The sequence below is a fragment of the Mustela erminea genome, chromosome 11 (genome assembly GCF_009829155.1).
Source record: "Mustela erminea isolate mMusErm1 chromosome 11, mMusErm1.Pri, whole genome shotgun sequence".
In the NCBI taxonomy this organism is placed as follows: domain Eukaryota; kingdom Metazoa; phylum Chordata; class Mammalia; order Carnivora; family Mustelidae; genus Mustela; species Mustela erminea.
In genome coordinates this window covers 78,525,159-78,546,595 of record NC_045624.1, presented here as the reverse complement: position 1 = coordinate 78,546,595, position 21,437 = coordinate 78,525,159, and the positions used below count along the sequence as shown (strand labels likewise).

At 36.0% G+C, this 21,437-nt stretch overlaps 1 protein-coding gene across 2 annotated transcripts in view; it reads right to left on the bottom strand.

Annotated features, from left to right (window-relative positions):
• SEMA3A (semaphorin 3A) overlaps positions 1-21,437 on the bottom strand; it is a 461,780-nt gene that overhangs the window by 206,405 nt on the left and 233,938 nt on the right. The window contains exons 1-2 of one of the 2 annotated variants that reach the window (XM_032305096.1): positions 1,959-2,035; positions 1,270-1,462 (exon numbers count right to left, since the gene is read on the bottom strand). In XM_032305096.1, the coding sequence (XP_032160987.1) occupies positions 1,270-1,381 (112 nt within the window). In that variant the 5' untranslated portion in view covers positions 1,382-1,462; positions 1,959-2,035. Of the gene's footprint in view, positions 1-1,269; positions 1,463-1,958; positions 2,036-21,437 lie in introns of those variants that run through there. The other variant, XM_032305095.1, reaches the window with a different exon arrangement.

The window sequence follows — 21,437 nt, the reverse complement described above, 5'->3', positions numbered from 1 at the left end:
AGTGTGAAAATTACATCTCTCTTTCCTATTGGTGGTCCTCATTCACACTACAGCATTCAGAAAGAGATGTTCCCCATCATGTGAAAATTAAACAATATGTTTCTGGCATAAAAGCAGTGTGCAGGAGACAGACATCTCTACAGACAGATTCAATGATTTTCTTTCACATTATAGGCTAAAAACAGAATATAACTGAAGCTTCCTCCTGACCCACCCCCAATTCCCGAAGTCTGAGAATCATAAGAAAGCAACACCTTAGGGAGTAAAAGTACTTGAGCTGAAACATTTTAATCTCCAGCTCCATTTTCCTAATATCTCGGTTACATAAACATTCTCTTTCATTAAAAGTTATATATAGATGTAATTTTCAATCTATGTTATCATTATTTGATATACACATCTATAAAATCTATCTAAACAAATACAGAACAAATATTTTCTTTAAAGTCCTCATTAAAAACCAAGCATAGGCATTAAACTGTAACCAAATAAAGTACCAGCAACCATGTGATAAAGCTTTTTTCTTTCTTAAATTTACACTCTTTTTGAAAAGTAGTTCACACAACTAGCTGTACAACCAGAAAGTAATGTCTCTTCAATTCTCACTGAAGTACATATGGAATTAAATAACATTATATTTCAAAGGCTTTAGCTTTACACCAATTAGCCAAATACAGTCTTTTGTACAATCATAACACACTGTGGAAAAACTAGTCTGTTCCCTCCAGTTTATATTCTCTTGGCAAACCATGATCTACTGCTTATGTTAAGCATCTGATTGTCAGATTTGAACAAACTGAATATTCATGATGACGATTAACCATTTAGTGCCTAAAACTAAGAAAATACAATTTGTCGTAACAATTACTACAGGTGAGGCACTCACATCTACAGAGAGACTATTTTTTGCAATAGCGATTTTTTAAAAGATATTTTCATAGAAGTAGAGTCAGAAAAATTAACAGAACATATGATCACATATACAGCTCAGCATTTACCAGGCATTCAGCTCTTCTCTGCAAATGTGATTAAATGTTCTTTGTTTGCATTTAAATTGTCGTATATCAAACAGGAGACATGCTTTTAGAAAAAAGTATTTAAATCATCTCAGAAAGATACACACAATCACATAGGTTTCCCAGGTTAAACTCAAGGTTTTATGGTTTGGGTTAGGAGGGAGTTCAAGGAATGAAAAGGTTGGGGTGGGGGGGGGGCGCGGGCAGGGGGCATTACAAAGCTAGCCGAAATAAAAGAAAAATAAAGATTTACCTTTGTAGGATAATTTCAGCCTTGGCACGTTGTTCTTCCCATTTTGATAGTTTGCTCCCGCTGTAAGTAACACTCCCCAGAAAAGAGAGACAATCCTAGCGAACCAGCCCATGCTGCAGGCGCTGTAGGTCCCTAGGCTGCTTCAGCCTTCCCTCTGTATTGTGCGGCCAGAGAAGTTCAAACAATCTGGAAACTGGAGGTAACAGGTGATTTAGGTCAGTTTCATTCATAAATGCAGACAATCAAGACCTCACGGCAACACTAACACCTCTTCTTCTGTAATAGTCACTGAAGCCCAGAAACTTCAAACCCTCCAAAAAAAAAAAAAAAAAGAAAGAAAGAAAAAAATCGAGCCAGGCACCAGATAATGAGGCACAACTGTTGTGTGGAAAGGAAAAAAAAAAAAAAAAAATTAACAAGGGCTGCGGCAGTGGTGCTTAAGAAGCAGTTCCTTTTATCTAGGCTCTTCTGATAGCCGGTGGCGGACTCTAATCCTGCTCTCTGCTTCATTCGGCTCCGGGGAAGCAGAATGAAAGGGAAACAGAGAAAGAGAGAGAGAAAGAAAGAGAGAGAGGGGGAGAGAGAGAGAGAGAGAGAGAGAGGGGAACCGTGAGCAGCGCGGACTTTTCCTGTACACATGTAGGGAGAGATGACACAAGATCCCACAGACAGGTTTTCCCAACACTCACTAGACTGGCTGACAATGGGAGAACAGGCGAGCTCAACCCACTCCCCTTCCCTCCTGTCACACAACACATGCAAAAAACATCTCATAGAGATTAGAGCCGGGAGCAGAACCCTCCAGCGTGCCTGTGAAAGGCATGTAGCTATAAATTTACTTCCCAAGGCACGCGTTGTTTTATAGCCATTTTTAGGTGCAATTTTGATTAAAAAAATCTGAAATCTGCTACCTACCTAATTTACAACTGATACTCATGGTATAATTCCTTTCAACTAGTGTGTTATATGTGTACATGTATGTATGTATATAACATATAGATACACACATATATTCATATATGTCTATATGTATATCTTTTTCACCACTGTAACTTTAACCACTGAAGGTTTTAAAGCCTTGTTAGAGATCATTCCCTCTTCCCAACAAACCCCCTTGGCTCAACTACCCCCTTCCCCGCCCCACTGCAATTTCAGTGAAGAAATTCCTAGTAAAGCCCATTTCAATAATCAGTTCAAGACAAATATAGGTCCACTGAGAATTATAAATTACAACTCAAAGGGATACTCAGAATTTAAAAAACATCTATGGTTTTTCAGCTTCTGGAATGCTCTGGCTAACATTTGTAATGCATCACATCTCATTAATTAAAGCCACTTCCCTAGTTTTGGTTTAAAGGGCAGAGGAAGATGACAAAGTTCACAAAAGTCCCTGCTGAGTATCAGGGACCAACGTACAGAGGGTATCTCTGTGTCTCCATGAAGCCAGCGAAGGGTTACTAAATTTTTGTGCACACGAGTGTGTGTGTTCAGGGAGTCACACGGACACTCTCAGTTTTTTCCTAAATAGACATTGTGTCTGAGGTGTTTCAATTTCTCTTCTATTTTTCTTTTGATTTTTCTCCAAAGCTGATATTCTTATAAGATTTGGGGGGTTGGGGAGATACAGAAGTTAATAGGACAGAACTTTCCCCTCTTTATTCCTCAACTCTCTCTGCCCTACCCGCCCCCCAAACAACACACACAATTGAAATACAGAAGAGAGACCCCTACTTCAATAGTGTGGGAATTTCTCAACTGAAAGAAGAGGGTGAGTCTCCCAATTACAAATGTAAACACTTACTGCAAGTGGCTTACTTAGTAATCTTACGAAAAAAGATCTAAGCATCTGTCACTACAGCTTTCGTGAACTCATGACTTGATGTCTACAGACCAATAGGGAAAAAGCATCTCCCTCCACTCCCCCATTCTGTCCGTCTCTCTGTCACTATCTCTGTCTCTCTCTTCGTGTGTGTGTGCGTGCGTGCGTGCGTGTGTGTGTGTGTGTGTGTTAGAGTGCGTGGGTGGAGGAGGAGGAGGAAGAGGATGAAGAGGATTTAAAGGAGGGAGAATGGGGGAGGGGGTGGGGGAATTCTCTCTACTTCACTAGATTGATTCATCAAACTGACCGTATTGTATTTGTCAGTTTCCGCAAGCCTATTGATCAGTCAGTATTGTTAAGAAAATAAAATCCAAAAATGATGTTGATTTTACTGATTCTCACACTTGTTATCCTGAGCACTTTTCACGCTCTGGGCAATGGATTAAGGCTACAAACGACAAGAGGCTTGTCTGTCTTCCATGGATTACCCTCTATAGACATTTATTCTACAGAGGAATTCATGTTACTTGGGATTATTTAGAGGACTGACTAATGAATTATCCTCTTGAAATATCACGTATAATCAGTTTGAATAGTTTAAATAGTTGCACCATTTTCATTAATATATATATTAAATGTCTTTAAATATTTATTTTTTCTCTAACTCTCCATACTAGGTAGGGGAACAAGTTTATATTTGTCAAAACTAAGCAGAATAAGCAAATTTAGAAATGGATCCATTTCACTTGCGTAATGTCTAATTCTGAAACATTTTGATGTGTTCCAGGAAAAATGAAATGTTGTAGGTAAAATTCAGATAAAAGAGGATCAGAATTGACTCCATGGGGAGGAAAGACATTCAATCTGAATTTTGAACCACAAAATCAGGACAGAGTTATTTAATTTTGTAAAACAAGTAATTTAAATTAATGTTGAAGTCTGGAATTTGGTAGCACAGACACCCCATGTTTAGAAACACATACATAATTGAAAAAAAAACCACTTTCATATACTTATCTGTATTTGATATTTTTCTTACCCTCTAAATTTTTTATGATCTTTGTGTCCTTTCAAATTTTTGAAAGCTTAATAAATTCACCTTCACATATCCTTATCTGTGGGCTTTTAATTTAAGAAGTATGCAAACAGTAAATTCTTTGGGTAAGCATAGCTGTGTTCGACTGATTAAATTATAAAATAAGAGAAAAGTGTAGCCATGCCATAGGTATTTTAAGTGTAATTAAAAAAAAAAAAAAAAAGAAAGAAAGAAAAACTACATGCCGGAAAAAATACAAAAGTATTTTGCAACCTATATTTCTACCTCTATGAAAGTCTTTGACTTTCGTCAGGGTTCAAGTTGTTTTCAACTTTTTTCTTATACTTCCAAACACGTAAGGAATAATGAAGGTTAAACACACTTCTCAGCTGAGGTAGGAACAAGGTAGGGTTGGATCTGTGTGGGTGTTTATCAGAACTTTTCAAAATCTGGCTGTGTGTGTGAAATGGAAAATTTTGACTCACCCCCTAAGGAACATCACTCCCTGCTCTGATGGTCTGTGGCCTAAGCTCCAGCATGAGCAAGCCTGCCCTATTCGTCACCTTATCCGTTGATGTTAGTGCATCATTTACTATTCCTTAAAAGTCAGAAATAATATACTGACCTTTTAACATTAAATTTTATTTAAAGCATAAAGGAAAAATATTATTTTTTTCAAAGTAGTCCATGTTCAATGATTATCTAACTCACAGTCTATGTCATGTGCTATAATTAAATTGACTAGCAGTTGAATCCCTAATATCTTTGTAAATTTCAACTTTTCAGATGTGATCAGCTCATCCTACAGAGTCAAATTTGAGCAGGTGCTTACTATGATGATCATGCTGTTGTATACCTTGCTGTCACATAAATCAGAAGTTTTTAACCTCGCCCAAATCCATATTGAGATGGATTACAAAGACTTTTGAATGAGAGTGACAGTTTTCTGGGTGGTGTGCTTGATTTTCTAGAGAAACAACACTTCCAACTTCTCAACAGGTTGGTTAAGTTTTGTTTTTCCCCAAAGACCTGTATGGTCACAGAAGATACATATTAAAGCCTTCCTCCGTTGAAAATGTATTTTTGACCTCTGCATGTATTGGATAAAGCCAATGTGGCATTTTTTTTAATGCCCACTCTCTGTATTTTATTTATATAAAACAAATTGGGATGGCAACCAACACTGTCATTAAAGAGCAGAAATGATTGTTCTAACTTGTGAGATGGTATTCCAAGCACTTCCTCAGGTTATAGATACCCTATAGATCTTACTGGGTAAGAGAAAACTCTTCCTGTATTTGTGCATAAAAGAATATAAAGAGAAATATAACTTAGATGTATTTAAAATGTTAGTGGATTAAATATGCCTGAAGTTATGGTTCGCTTTGATAAACACGCTTGCCTCTCCCTGTAATCTCATTCCACCTGTTTTATTGTGTTTGGTTAGAGTACTGCTCCCAAAGTGTGTGTCTCTGACAGAAGGAGATGACCTCTTGAAGAGAAATAACTGAGTTCAGAATTTTAGACATGAGCTGGTTAGCCAGTTCCCTTTAAGAAGCAATACCAAGAAGGAAACCGATACTAAAAACAGACAAATTTTTGGTACCCTCTCCAAGGTGTTATTCAACTGAGTCACGTGTAAAAAAATAAATAAATAACTAAAAGAAAAGAAAAACCCCCTGATATTAGTTTCTATCTAACATCTGCTATTTCTTACTTTTTTTTTTTTTTTTTCTTCAAGGGATGCTTTACTGCTATATGAGAAAGGCCTGTGATCAACAGAATTATAGCAAATGTCATAGTCTAACATTTGTCCTTGCTCTGACATCTCATGTTGGAAATTCATTTTTAATGAGGGTTTTTCTAGTACAGGGAATTTGAAACCTTTTCTTTTTCTAAAAAAGAATTGCGTGGGTGAAAACATTTTTTAGAAGATCAGAAGACATCTTATTAATTGGGCAAACTAAATAGTTGATGCATTATTTGTTCTAGCCAAAAATGATAGATTTGAGAACTACTGTAGTAGTCACTGGAAGCTGGGGGTGGCAGGTTAAAAGCAATATTTAAGAAATTAAGTTAAACTTTTCAGAATCTGACCCTTGTGAATGCTTTTAGTATAAGCAACATGTGAAAGCATGAGTTGAGAGGAGGAACTGGTAAAAGGCAAAGGCAATTCACTCTCTAGGGAAGCATTAACTCTTCAAGGGAAGAGTTCTTTAACTCCCCTTCCCCACCCCCCAACCCCCTACCTCTACACTCCCCACCCCCAATGGAGATTTCAGGAAAATAAACTCATCCTTCCTCTGGAATAATTTTGTAACAGCTTGGGAAAACAACAGCAACAACAACAACAAACTGTTTTGTGTTTTCTCTTGTGACATCAATGTTCATAATACTTTGACACAAAGAGAGACTTAAAAGACTCCTTAATTTTCAAATGAATTGAAGTAACAAATGTTAGATCAATGCAGGAGACCAGAAACTGGGCAGTTAGATTACTTGTGGCTGCATATTTCAAGAAGAGTTTAGACAAGAAACGGTATCAGGAATTATAGAGTAAGTTTATGAATGGTAAGGTGAGTTGGTAGCTTCTCTTTCTTTGAGAATCTGATTCCTGGGACTGAGTAGGTGAGTTTCATTGGGTTACCAAATTTGAATGGGGGATGGAAAAGAGTGACAAAAAAGGATGAATTAACATTGTGTTTATGGTTAGTATCAGAGCTGCCAGAAGTGGCTAAAATCCACTTATTAGGAACATGAATGATTATTTTTCCAGTCTCTCTTTCTTTGATGTTCTAAATCGATCGTATTTTCCAACATTTTAAAATGTTTTAAACATGGGAGTTTTTCTTTTCCATCTACTTAAGGAGCTTGTCATCACTTACAGCTTCTTTATCAGATTATCTGATAAGTGAATGCAGTGTCCCGGCCTATTAGCATATTGAAATAACAAAACAATGAAAATATCAAAATACCTGCTTTTTTCCCCTTTTTTTTTTTAAAGTGAGAGTGTCTCCACCTCAACTCAAATGGAACAGGAAAGTTTTCAAGTGAGACAAAAATCCCATTGTTAATACTGATCAGTACAGGCCAGGCAGTGAGGAGGAAAAAATGAGGCGTCCGTGGAATACAAATGAAATGAGCAGGTTGGCTGTTGAGTGTTTCAGAATATGAAGTTATTAATTATTTGGCTTTCAGAAAAGGCTTATCACACACCTTCTCACTGAATAAATAAATAAGCAGATCTGTGTTAAATAAACAAGATAAAAAAACTATGTAGGGGTGTTTCAAGGATTACTTTACATCTGACTCAGGCAAAGCAGATGCATATAGTTTCCTTTTGTTCCCCACTGAAAAGACTGTTTCACCTCAGATGTAAAGTTTTCTAAAATCTCTATATTCTAGGAACAGCGTTTTCCCCTTTACTTCTTTTAATGTTTTTAAAGAGTTCACAACTGATAACGATAGAGAACAGAAATGCTGAAACCTAGAATTAAAGTTCTTTAAAAGGGTTTATTATAATGGCAAAACCAACTGCTTGGCGGATGGTGACTCAAAATCTGCAGTGTATTCTGGTTTTCAAGGGCACAGATTTCTCCAAATTGCAAGAGTCAGGACGAAAGGCTTCAGTTATTTTCTTCCCTTTCCTCTGCTGTCTCAAGTGTTAAGTATCATTTGGTCCAGTCTATGCGCCTCCATTTTCTCCTTTGTGGCATGGGGCTGGGTTAGAATGATATGCCAGGTGTCATTTCACTGTGTTGGCTATAGAAGCAGCTGTCACCTTACGGGAAAGATCAGGAAGTGTCCTGTTTATTAGCTAACAATTTATTATTATTAATAAATGATTTAGGAAGAAAATTCAGATCTTCCCCATTTTTCCTCAGGGCCTACCCATCCAATAAATCTCTTTGAAAATCCATCAACATAAATTCATTTTCTCATGCCTGCTGTATCAATGAGAGGAGAAATAATATCCAATACGCCCAGCCTTGCCTCTTCTTAAATTACAGATCCAAGTTGAAAATGGTTTGACTTGAGGATTTAAATGATAATGTGATGATTCCCATACTTGCTTTTTAAAAGCTGATCCATGGTTTTAGTAATTTAGAGCAAAGACCCTTCCCCTCAATATTAACAGAGTGAATTTTATAAAACTCCATTTGAGGCATAAAAATAATAATATGAATTTTTTGAACTTACAGCTTTTAACAACAAGTGAGTGCATTTCTCATGGTGTAACTTTGTAGAAATGGGATTTGATTTTTTGGTTTTGATAGCATCAGATGGTTTGGTGTTTGGTCGTCTCATTTTGACATATTAATTATTACAGATTTCATGATGTTGTAAACCTATTTCGATTCTGTTAAGCCAAAATAAAAATGTTTAGAGAAATAAGAAAACCAAATTTGAGTGAATCAAGCTCAACATGCTGATCTATTTCTTGGGCTGTCAACAGGAGTTTGTAGGCGCTTGCCACCGTTTGGGACCCAGCAAACCTCACAAGGTTCCAGAGATGTGATTGTAACTAGACTCTCAAACCCAGTCACCTTCGAAAACATTTTACTTATCATATCTCTTGCAGTATTTATTTCATATGTACCCGTTCATTCAACAAAATTTTGAGAATCACGTAGATGTCAAACATTGTGACTTGCAAAACAAATTCCAACTTTTCTGAGAACAGTGGTGTGTACTCCCTGTGAGGAGCAGCAGTTTATCTTTTATTTTTTGGTAACTTTCTACCTGAAAGCATAAAAACGGTCTGCAAAGCTTTCTAAGCCTTTGGCCTGCAGGGATTTATTTATTTACTCATTCATTTAAAATATAGCTCTACTGCTATTTTCTTTCTTTATTTTATTTATTTTTTAATTTTAAAAATTTCTTTTAGTTTTTATTTTTAATTTAAATTCAATTAATTAATATATAATGTGTTATTAGTTTCAAAGGTAGAAAAAAAGGTGAAAAGGTATTTTCTTTTCATCAAATCCTGTATCTGTTTTCATTTCTCATATCCTATCTTCTTTGTTATTGCAGAAGACCCTAGCTGATGACGAATTATCTATATATTTTGTTGGATTACTTACGATTACAGGCTATTGTATTCCCCTAAAGTTAATCTGCCAATATCGGGATTTTGCATTAGGGACTCAGGATATAAGATCTTAAAAAAAGAAAGAAAGAAAGAAAAGAAAAGGACTTGCATAATTTTTCACAATGTTTTAGGAGTATTCTGGGAGCTGTCTCCTCTGTGAGTCTATGGTACTATATTATAGACCTATTATAGCTCGTACTACTTTTTAAGTTTCTTTAGTACACTCTAATGTCAAAAAGGAACAGAAACAAACTTTTAAAATTTTATTTTCAGTGTTCAGCATAGCACTCAGCACAGAGTAAGGTTTAACCTATTAATTAATGGATTGATTATTTAACTAATTAATTAAAGTGTAAGAGAGAAAATATCCTAGATAGTGAAAATATTGTGGCCCAGAAATCTCACAACTTTAATAGTTTGGTAGAAATAATTTATTTGCAGATATAATTGCACTAGTTTCCCATGCTCTGATATTAAGCATGTATGGGTATGTAGACAACAGCATTACAGAGAGTTCTAATTGGCTCATTTAAAATGCTGCTAATGTAAAAAAAAAAAAAAAAAATGCTGTCCGTGTAATGATAGTACAGCCCATGAAAGAGAATAGCATTGGCTCCTCCTTCAAAGCATAGGAGGTGTCATTGTTTCATTGTTTTATTATTATTATTGTTATTCAGCTATGTAGTTCTTCTCAGATTAAAGATCTCTCTTCAGATTTCCTTAGCCTTCAAATGATGATAGTATGTTGCTGATATAGTTGCTAATTGAAATGAGCATTCTAACAGGTTTCCAAATGTACAGTATTTCCAAATGGCAGCAATAAATTCTCTCTCTCTCTCTTTTCATTTTAAAAATTAAGAATGGTGGTTATAAAACTCCCAGAATGAAAGACACCACGACTGTGAAAATGCATGTATTATATGAGACAGGATATGTGGGCTTAAGGCACAAGACCACAACTTGTAGCAATACCAGTGAAATTTTAGTTTCTTTGTCTAGAAATGAAGTTGATCGTCCCCCTCTTCCCAAAGCACGTTAAGATCAAATCAGATATCACACTTGGCATTGCCCAATACAAGCACATCCACGAAGCTGGGGTTCCTAGGCCAAGTTTCTGCATCCACACCCAAGGGAGCAAGCCTCTGCGGTCACAGAGTTTGGCTCAACCTCTGGGCATCAGAATTGAAAATGAGGAGAAACCAGGACATCATGTCAAATATTGCTGAGAAAGGAAACAGTGATTCTAAAATGCCCTCTTGGAGAAAGAAAAGACGACCCCTTCAGAATCCCTGCAGTGGGCACTACAAATGTTACATGAAAAAGCAGAATGGAGGAGCTAGGCTGTCATTAATTTTAGGGTCCTGTAAATATTGCATTATTATTTAACTGTCCTGCAAGTATTACATGTTAGGTTTTAAATGCACCAAATTTACATATCAAGTGCAGCAGGTTTGACCACGGAGAATAAGATATCTAAATTAGGATACAAAGAGTAGAGAAAGCTGTAGTAAGAAACCATGACTTGGACTAACAAGCATGAGGTCTCCTTTACTAATCAGCCCGGCAACTGTAGGCAGCTGCAGACTGAAGGGGAACAGCATTTCACCTCTGAACAAATTGTTGGTGACTCATTGGCCAGATGTTTATTTGAGATCCTCCACCTTTCACAGTTTGCACAGTACAGAAAGAATTGTATCTTTTATGGTAAATGAAGCCTTAAATTGGAAGAGGACCCATTACCAGGACTAAATCCTCGACATGCAAGTGAGTTTTAATAACATGAGTTGCAAGCTTCCTAGTTAGTGAATATTTATGTTTCAGGGCTAATTATTTTCCCAGATAAGTGTCATACTTAACTTTGGGAAGCAGAGAAGTTTAGGTCATCAGGTGAAACACCTGTATAACTATTATGGGAATATCTCCTGCTACTATTTATATTTTAAGTCATTACCTTTCATAGGTCAACGGCACTCTTTAGTATTTTCACTGTTGAAGAGTTTTCTTTCATGCTGTTTTCAGAACACCAGGGAATCTTGATTGGCTGGTAAATAAGTTAATTTTCCATCCTAATGGAATGTTTTACTATAATAGTTTCAACAGGAACGTTTCCCTTTCACCTGCATTATCAGTTAAAATACATAGGCAAAGACGTGGCAATGATTAACACTACACAGCGATCTTTGAAGAATTTCTCAGGTCTACAGACAGATACCCACCAAATAGCATTTAGATTCAGAAATAAATTATGGATATCTTAATTTACAAAATAAGTACATCTTCATACTTATTTTTTTCTTAATAACTGGCAGAAGTTAAAACATAGCGAAGTATAAAAATACAATCGCGACGATCTGAATAGAATTATAGTTTCTATTTTCACGTTAAGTATCAGTCCGTGGCAAAACTTTCTAGAGGCATTGGCCATAAGCAGTGGGATAGGTGAAGCAGGTTTTAAAGAAAGAATCGTGTTCTATAAACCTACACTGAATTTTAAAAATCCACGTCAAAAATGCTGTGCTTCCAATGTAGTTAAGCAGCGTTTTCAAATGTGATTCAATACATGCGGAAAGCCACTTAGTCTCCCACTAAATCGAGTCTATCAGAAAGTGGTTCAAATATCACTAATTATTTTATAGAAATAATCATGTTGTAGCTTTAAACAAACTTAAGCTTTAGTCTACTTTAAGACTGGAGTGCCAGGATGAAAATAAAGACCCTTCTGCTGAAATAGACTGGATTGAGTTACATTTAACAAGATGCAGGATGTGGCACTTGAGCTATCTAACAGTGGTGGGCTGTTTGCCACCCCAGCAACGAGATCAGGTTTCCTTTGCCTCATACCATTTCAGAATAATTTCATCAAAATTACATGATTGACACTACAGCTTTCTTCCCATTCTGATTTATGGAAATGCTAATATCTCCATAATACATTTATGCTTTAAAAGTATTTGAAAAGAGAAATCAGCCAGCAATTTTACATTGTGAATTAAAAAAAAAAAAAAAAAAAAAAAACTTAGTTCATTGCACACAGAAGATGCCCTTTTATTTACTCTAAAGGTTTTCTTTGATGGCTATTCTTTTTGTTTTTTTCTATGTGTTTTCCTTAAATAAGCTTTGCGATACTTTCTGTCATCCTTTCAACTATGAAAATGAGTGACTGGATGTAAAAAATGGGCAAGAAACCCTTTTCCAGGTGTAATATTATAGTAAACGTTAGTATTATAGTTAAGTATTCCCTTCCCTAGTTTCTTCTATCTGTAATTTGGTTAGTGCCCTCTTTATAGTAAAATCTCTACAAAGTCTTACAAAATAATTTATTGTAACTGTAAGTCACCACAACCACCATTACGCTGCATTATGAACTAAATCTTCCTATGTATGTGTTGTGTTTTGAGCATATTTATATGTATTCATTCTGTCAGTTAAGTGCACATATCATGAATATATTTGCCTTTAATACCACTTTAATTACAGGACATTTCAATGGTGAGACTCACATGGACTGTTTCCTGTTAAGTTCCTAGTGCAATTCCTTTCACACAATGGGTCCCCCATAAATGTAAGTGAATGACTTCCTGACTATTGTCATGGAGATGCGGGATGGGGTTGGTAGCAGAGACAAAGCTGGCTGTCAAAACCGTTATTTTCAGATGAACAGCAAAAACAGGCATTGAAAGAAACCTGAAGGTCTTCAGAAGAACTCTGTCCATTCTGTCAAAAACAGACTCAAAGAATTTCACGTATTCCTGAGCTCAGGAAGATTGGTGTGAAAAACAATGATCATTTGCTTATTTAAAAAAAATTTAAAAAAGCAAAAATTGTTATGTTTTAAAAACTATATTTAACTGAAGGAATTACTGTGTTCTCATTTGGGATATGTAGCAAAGTATTTTGTAGTAGGGTGATGAAATATCCTTAAATAATAGAATTTCATTAGGTATAGGTTTGACAGAAATGGCTTTCGTTTTGCCCAGTTCTTTGACCTATAAGCTAAATATCAGGTGTTATAACATTTAAGGGGTAAGTCTTCTTCCTGTGGAAGTAGGTGTGGGAAAAATGTGTCACCCTTTTCCTCTGAGGTTGGTGTGGCTGTTGGTGAGGGAGGCAGGTTTCCCTTCAAATGCTCTACACTGAAACAATGCTGCCACAAGAGAAAAAGACTGTGTCGATAACAAGAACCTTAAAATGGTGAGATAGTGAGGGTTCTGAATTAAGTGAATATCTTTTTTCCACAGATTATAATACATTTTAGTCTTATGTATTTTTATATGCCTGCGTGTATATGTACATCTGTATATATGTGGGTATGTACGTGCACATATATACATATAGATGAACACATACACACATACACATTAAATATACTCCAACAAACATTTTTTAAACTTCTGTTCCAGGAACATGTGAAGATTGTAAGAATTCAAAAACAAATGAACACATTTCCTACCACAAAATTCTACAATCGAGTTGAAACGGCAATGTTAACACTAGCCTTATAGAAATATACACCAACAGACTCCTAGATGCCATTTAATTATAAACTTTAAAACATAGGTGAAAATAATTACTCTTGTCATTTTAAAGCATTTAGCTAGTCTGACATAGTTTTCAATGATATGTAATAAAATATTTTTCTTCTTTCTCGAATAATACAAACTCGTGTGATTTCTGGCATCTTGAAACAAGTGGAACAGTTGGCTTTGACCCACTTCCTTATTCTGAAGAATTACTCTCAGATTTCAGTCTTGGAAAAAGTGATAAAGGCTATTTTCAGAAATCAGACTCTTAGGATATAGAAAAGTGCAGGTTCTAGCTTAGTGCCTTGTAAATCGGTCTAAAGGTAAATACTATCACCTGAGTCTCATTACAAGAAATGGATACCGTGTATATTCAATTCTCTAAAAATAGAGTTCAACATCTAAACAGTATGTTGTTTTACAAGTGATGGGCTAGTGACCTACATGCACTGATTACATTTTAAGTATTGAGAAATTTATCTTCTTTGTTACTAATATTTGCACTTTACATTTTTTTTTCTTCTGAGTGATTTATTTCATGTTTCCTGGACATGAAATATCACTTTTTGGACCTCCATTTTGTTACATACACTGGATATACTGGGAAAAAATCTGTAATAAAATTGTAAGCAGAAATGAATGATCTCTAACAAAACATTCCATTAATTTCAGGAATAAGCCTTTCACGTTTCTCAGTGGTCCAAGTAAGAGTAAAAACAATAAAAAGTTTCCATTATTTAACTACTCTACATGGTGGGGTGTGTATGATGGAAGCAATGGGTGGGTGCTATCTCATATTTGATCCAAATACATGGATTGTATTGCTAAAGACTAAGTAAGGAGGCAGGTAGTACATTTGATGGGAGAAACTCAACATGAGTCCTATTTCCAGCTTGGATACTAACCAATCCTATATTGTTAGATAATGAATTTCTTGGGGTTTCAATATCCTTCTCTATAAATGAGTTAGCTGGACTAGATATACTCTATCTTTGGTTCCTTCTACTGCCTAAAATACTGTATTCTAAACTGTATTTCCAAACCACAGCGTAAAATTTATCATTTAAAAATTAGCAATATTTAATTACTTTAGAAGCAAGAATTTAATGATTCATATTGCTGCTCCACTTAAAAATGTAATTTCATTTGGGGATTAGAATGTAAAAACTATTATTTACTACTGTGGTTAAAATATTTGAAATACTTACAATGGCCCCAATATCAACATATCAATTAAATAAAACATATTTATAATACACCTTCTGTTCTAGTCCATGAAGTAGAAATGTGAGATGAAGATCAAATCCATGATTCTGATGTTAAACGTAATTGGTATGATGCAGAAAAGTTTGGTCGAAGCAGTTTCTAGAGAGTGTTTATTATTCCTATCATTTTAGGATAATTAATAAGTAAAATTTCTTCCTCAGAAAGGGTTAATAGAGACCAAAATGCACATGTTCAATCTACCTTCCTCTCATTTTTGTTACACTGAGATATGTATTTGATAGGAAGGACCAACAGCTCTATCGATGATTTTTATTTGACTTATTTCAATGGATCTTTATCACTCATATCCAGGTAGTTGCTAAGGGAAAGACAAAAATTGTGATTTCTGCCTCTGAAGAGGGCCTATTCTAGTAAAAGGAAAGTGACATGAAAAGAAAATACATGCTAATTGTTCCCGTAGCACAGAGGATAGGCATTTAGCCCGATGAGAATTCTACAGAGGTGTCTGTGGGAGACGGTGCCTGAACTGGTCTTAAATGATGAGTGAGAGCAGGTGAACAAAGATGAGGAGGTCGTGTAAGGGCTTCAGCCAAAGTACAAAGTCACATAACAGGAGAGAGCATGTGTGAGTACAGGAAATGGGAGCAATTTTGCCATTAACAGGGTGTAAATTGTAAAGAGGAGAGGGAAGAGAAATCGGCAGGGGCCAAATCAAAGGTGGTCTATAGAGTCACACTTGCAGTTCTAATACAGGTGATGACAAGACACAGAAGGACTTTATAGAGGAGAAAGCCATAGGTGGATTTGCATTTTATTAAAAAAAATTATTTATTTATTTGACAGACAGAGATCACAAGTAGGCAGAGGCAGGCAGACAGAGACAGGAGGAAGCAGGCTCCCTGCTGAGCAGAGAGCCCGATGTGGGGCTCCAACCCAGCACCCTGGAATCTTGACCTGAGCCGAAGGCAGAGGCTTTAACCCACTGAGCCATCCAGGCACCCCAGATTTGCATTTTAGGTAAATGAGCCTATAAGGAGATAATTACTAGCAACCAGCAGGAAGGTAGAAAAGCAAGGTAGGTATCTATTTTAACAGTCAACACCAGAGGTGACAAGGCACGGAACCATGGTAGTAGATTATGGATAGGAGAGAGAAGTCAACCAGGTAAATACAAAGGAGGCATGCTAGTCCACAGGGAAGGTTTGATAAAGGAAAGAATAGAAAAGTGGGATTTCACAATTCCTATGCTGTTCTTACATTTTTATAAATAATACAATTATTTACAGTAGTTGCCATGACCATGAGACGGATGGATAGAACCATTAACTGATTCAAGTAAAAGAAGAGGAACGGATATGCCTGAGGAAAGACAAGAGGGTTCAATTGTGAACCTGATGATCTCAAGAGGATTGTTTTATGTACACATAATCAGCGTGGTAAATTAGTGTAAAGCTCAAATGCCAGACACCAAGACGGGGATATATGTGGAACACAGGATCAATGTAGAAAGAAAAAGTCAGCTAAGGACAGAACTTGGATGGCAGTAAGGAACAGGCAAAGGAGAAGGACCCCAAACAGGAAAGAGGGACAAATAACCAGGGAAGGACATCCAGGTAGAAAGTTTTAAGAAGGTCAGCCAAATATGGGAGAGGGATGTGGTAGGATGAAAAATCAGCCCTGCACTGGGCAAAAACAGAGTTGGGGGGAGCACAGAATTTGAATTACAGAGGGTTTGGGGAAGACCAACTACAAGAGAAATAATGAGCTAGTAACCAGCTAATTTAGACTAACTCACTCACTCTCTTTCTCAAATATGAAATGAGATTTAAAAACTCTTTACCACCCTAGAGTTTTGAATTCACAAGTATTGAAACATCTACTCGGAAGATGGAAACAACTGAAGGCACACAATTTTCCTTTACCGTCACCACATTGGGGAAATTAAATCTCTTTTCTTCCAAATGACTTCAATTTATTTCTTCATTTTTCCCCCAAGTGTAAAAACAGGTTTCGAGAGCAGGTTTCACACAGAAATTGACTTGTTGATCCACAGTATAATAATATTATGCCCTTAGCTTTTACTATAGGCTGATAAAATGAATGATCTTACAAAATATACTCTTCCAATGTCTGGAAACGACTATTCATTATATATTTTTTAAAGATTTTATTTATTTATTTGACAGAGAGAGATTACAAGTAGGCAGAGAGGCAGGCAGAGAGAGAGAGGAGGAAGCAGGCTCCCTGCCGAGCAGAGAGCCCGATGCGGGACTCAATCCCAGGACCCTGAGATCATGACCTGAGCCGAAGGCAGTGGCTTAACCCACTGAGCCACCCAGGCGCCTGACTATTCATTATATTAATCAACATCTCAAATAATAATACACAGAATAAATTCCAGAATTTAGTGCCAAAGGAAGTTTTTCTCTAATAAAGAACTGATATACTCGTTTATCATTCTATAGAAACATATTTCCTTTTAACCTTTGCTGATGAGAAATTTTAAAATGACATTTAATGCTCACATGAAGTAATCAGCTTTTTCTACATTGTAGCTTCTGGAGAGTACCTGTGCCTTTCTTTTTTGTGTGTGTTCTCTTTGCATTCTGTTATAAACATACATGTGTGGCTATGTGTGCCTGTTTACTAAGGTCCCCTCTAAGTGTCATTAAAATAAGAAGTGCAATTAACAACCATATAGATAACAGTAATAAAGCATTTGGTCAGAGTTTGTTTTTTTTTTTTTTTAAGATTTTATTTATTTATTTGACAGACGGAGATCGCAAGTAGGCAGAGAGGCAGGCAGAGAGAGAGGAGGAAGCAGGCTCCCTGCTGAGCAGAGAGCCCGACGTGGGGCTCCGTCCCAGGACCCTGGGTTCATGATCTGAGCCCAAGGCAGAGGCTTTAACCCACTGAGCCACCCAGGCACCCCTTGGTAAGTGTTTTATTTCATTTTTTCTTCATTCCTTTTGAAGGTCCCTTTTTCCTCCCACACAAAGTCATGCATGTATTATTTGAAGAAAAACATAATTTTGGGATGGTATTATTTTAGTTAAAGATACATTTTCTATGAGTTTTTCCTTTTATCAATTATTTCCTTTTTCCACCTTAATTCTGAAGAAAGAGACAGAATTTAATTCTAGTTTGAAAGGCATCATTAGTTTATTATGCTTATCTTAATTATTTCATTATATAATCCTGAGTCTGATACAATTAATACAAATATCAGGAATTGTTTTCTTACGGGACATTTAGCTGTACTCACAACCACTTGAGACTGTTATCTAACTGAACTAATTTTATGGCATTCTCTTCTAATATTATAACAGCACACTTCTTGTGTGTGCTGCCCTTATGCCTCATTTTTCCTAAATGGAATTTCCTAAGAATTGTGTCAAGAGTGGCAGGTGCAGATAAAGGAATACCAATTATATACAAAGTATGGAAAGCTTACAGTGTGTATAGGCATGAGAACTGTAGAGAGGCATTTGATATAACAACTAGCAAAATCTGCTTCTTTTATTAAGAAACCCCAAGATATTCTAGTGACTAAATTCCTTCCCATCCTTCATGAACCATCTCAATAATGTCGTCTTGTTTTTGAAACCTTCCCTAAAACTCTACACAGTTGTCTGTGCCCATTTCTGGATTCCTGACACTCTCCGCTCTTAGTGACTATAATGGAATCTCAAAATATATTGTAATGATTTGTGTAAGGATCACCTTCCTTCCTTCCTTCACAGGGAAACATTATACCTTCTTTGCCTTGTAAACTAAGCAGTAAGCATATTACTAGGTACTCAACAAAGGTTTTTTTTTGAAAGCTGACATGTATGACTGAGGATGGAAGAAGGCAGACATTTTTGGTGAAAACTGTAGAATAAAGGGGACATGAGAAATCACTCTGGATTTTAAATATTTCACTTTCTGGATATTCAAGGTAATTACAGGATTGGCGGTAACATTTCTCCTGATCGCACGAGGTGGCAAGAATAAGGGCTCCAGGCAGGATCTGAAGAGTTGGGAAATGAAACAGAGTGTATGAAGCCAACATTAAATTAACCCAGTGCCCTGAAGTCATGATGCAAAATCACCTCTAAAATATCACATAACTCCCAGGACACAAACAGAATGAACTGAAATGTGCAAATCACTAGGAGCGACGACAGACATGGAGGCACCAAGAAGAAAGACCCACAGCCAACTCACAGTAGTGCACAGCACTTAAATAAATCTCTCCTGGACTTTCATCTTCTGAAAAGAGGAGGTGGACTGAACACATGAAAATCATGCAAACAGATGCAGTAGGCTATGTCCTCAACAGGCTGCCCTGTTGTAACTAAATATTGTAACTAAATATTTACTAAATGAATGAATTCTTTTTTTAAATTAAAAAAAATCTTTTTTTGAGAGGAAAGCATGAATGAGCAAGGGGTTTGGGGGGGTGGGAGGGTGAGGAGGTGTTGCGAGAAAGGCAGAGGGAGAGAGAGGGAAAGAATCCTAAACAGGCTCCACAGCCTGACTCGGGGCTCCATGTCGCGACCCTGAGATCATGACTTGAGCTGAAATCAAGAGTCCCATGCTTAAATGACTGAGCCACCCAGGTGCCCCTCAATGAAGGAATTCTTAACACATCCAGAACTACAACTGTGGAAAATAAAGGATTTATTTTTCATTCATTCTTAAACAAGTATGTTTTTCTATGCCACATAGAAAACATGCAATCTTTTACAACAGAGCTAAGAGAAGACTGTGGTGTCAGTTTTTTAAAAATATTATTATTATTACCTTAAATCTATAGATGAACTCCTAAACATTAATACACATTCACTGAACAAATACAGATGATGGTCATTTTTATTCTGTATTTAAAAGAGACTCCTCCAGCAGTAAAAAACAATCAGCCTTTCAGACTTTCTTATAAGGTAAAAAAGCAGTTGGGAAAGTAGCTGTTTGTATTAAGATATTAAGAATCTATGGCAAATATATTTTTAAAGTATTTCATCCAAACCTGACCCCATCTCGAGCTTAAATTATACTGACTTTTTTGGTCAGATTAAAACAACACAACAGAAGACTAAATTCAAATTATGCCACTGAGAATAAGAAAGAAATTGTGTAACAGTCATTGCCTCTGAGTCATGTTAGGCAGAATGACAAATGGACGATAATATACATAATGACATGGCAGTCTTTGGCTTTGCACAGAGGTCCATAAATATTTTGCACATGCTTGGAATACATGGACGTCCAGTTGACAGGCTCTCCAAGAAAATTCTAAAATTAGATACCAGATCTAAATTGGTATCAGGAATTTAATAAAAAGGGATGTCCTCACTGACTTTTAGGTCATTATACAAGTGATCTTCATTGTGCTTTATTTAGCATTATCTTGCAATTAATTTTAAAAAAATAGAATACAAAGAAATGAACATTAAGGTAGTGATTCTCTTCCCCCCATATTGCAATCAGTTTGAATAACAGTGGATATGCGACTCATGTTAATTGTGCCAAAACAGCAGCAGCATGAATGCTAAATTATTCACCATGTTCACAAACTGTCAAATGGGGCAAATAGCCAACTATTCAAAATAATTGCAAAAAGATTGGCACAGCTGTAATGTGTTTTCAGTGTGTATTCCATATTCTCCTGAAACCAATATTCAATTCAATGAAACGAATGCCTCTATTTGATAGACAAGAATTTAGATTTCATTCATAAGTATTTCAAGCAAAAATTAATTAACTCATTTGTACTATAATTTCCTCCTCTCTAATAATTTAAAAATACCAAAATATTTCCAGATTAGGAGAAATTAGCAATAAAAAGTGCACTCTCAAATATACGTTGTTGAGGCGATGAGATGTGCTTTGTCTGTCATTAAAAGGGAACAAAATTATTATTTCTAAATTACAGGCCTGTCTACTTTTATGGTAATGAACATGCTTGTAAAAAAATCAAGTGTGTAAAAATTCAGCTCCCATTCTAAATTTCATGTTTAATATTGCTTGCTAGCTGTACCATGAGCTATGGTGTTTAAATGGGTTACATTTTAAAAAGAAGAAGAAGAGAGGGAGGAGTAGATGAGGAAGGAGGCAGAGAAGGAAGGGATGGAGAGAATAAGGAAGAAGTCAAAGGACCCAAGGTTTAAAATCTCTTTTTAAAATTATCTTCCCCTGGGAGCTTACATCTGTCCTTTATTCTTTTTAGGCACCCATTCCTCTTGCAAGTAAGAAGGAGAGATATGAATAAAGTTACACCTAATTTTATAATTTTGAATGGAACGTCTAATTGCCATACCTACCAATAGCCAGTTATTACTATAGAAACACCTTCAAGATATTTCCCATTTATAAGTGCTACACAAATAGCCTAAAATTAAAAATACTAAAAATACTGTAAATGTTATTTTTATAAAGGACTTTGAAATTTGCTGAGGATTTTATAGAAAACCTGCAGTGGTTAATAATAAA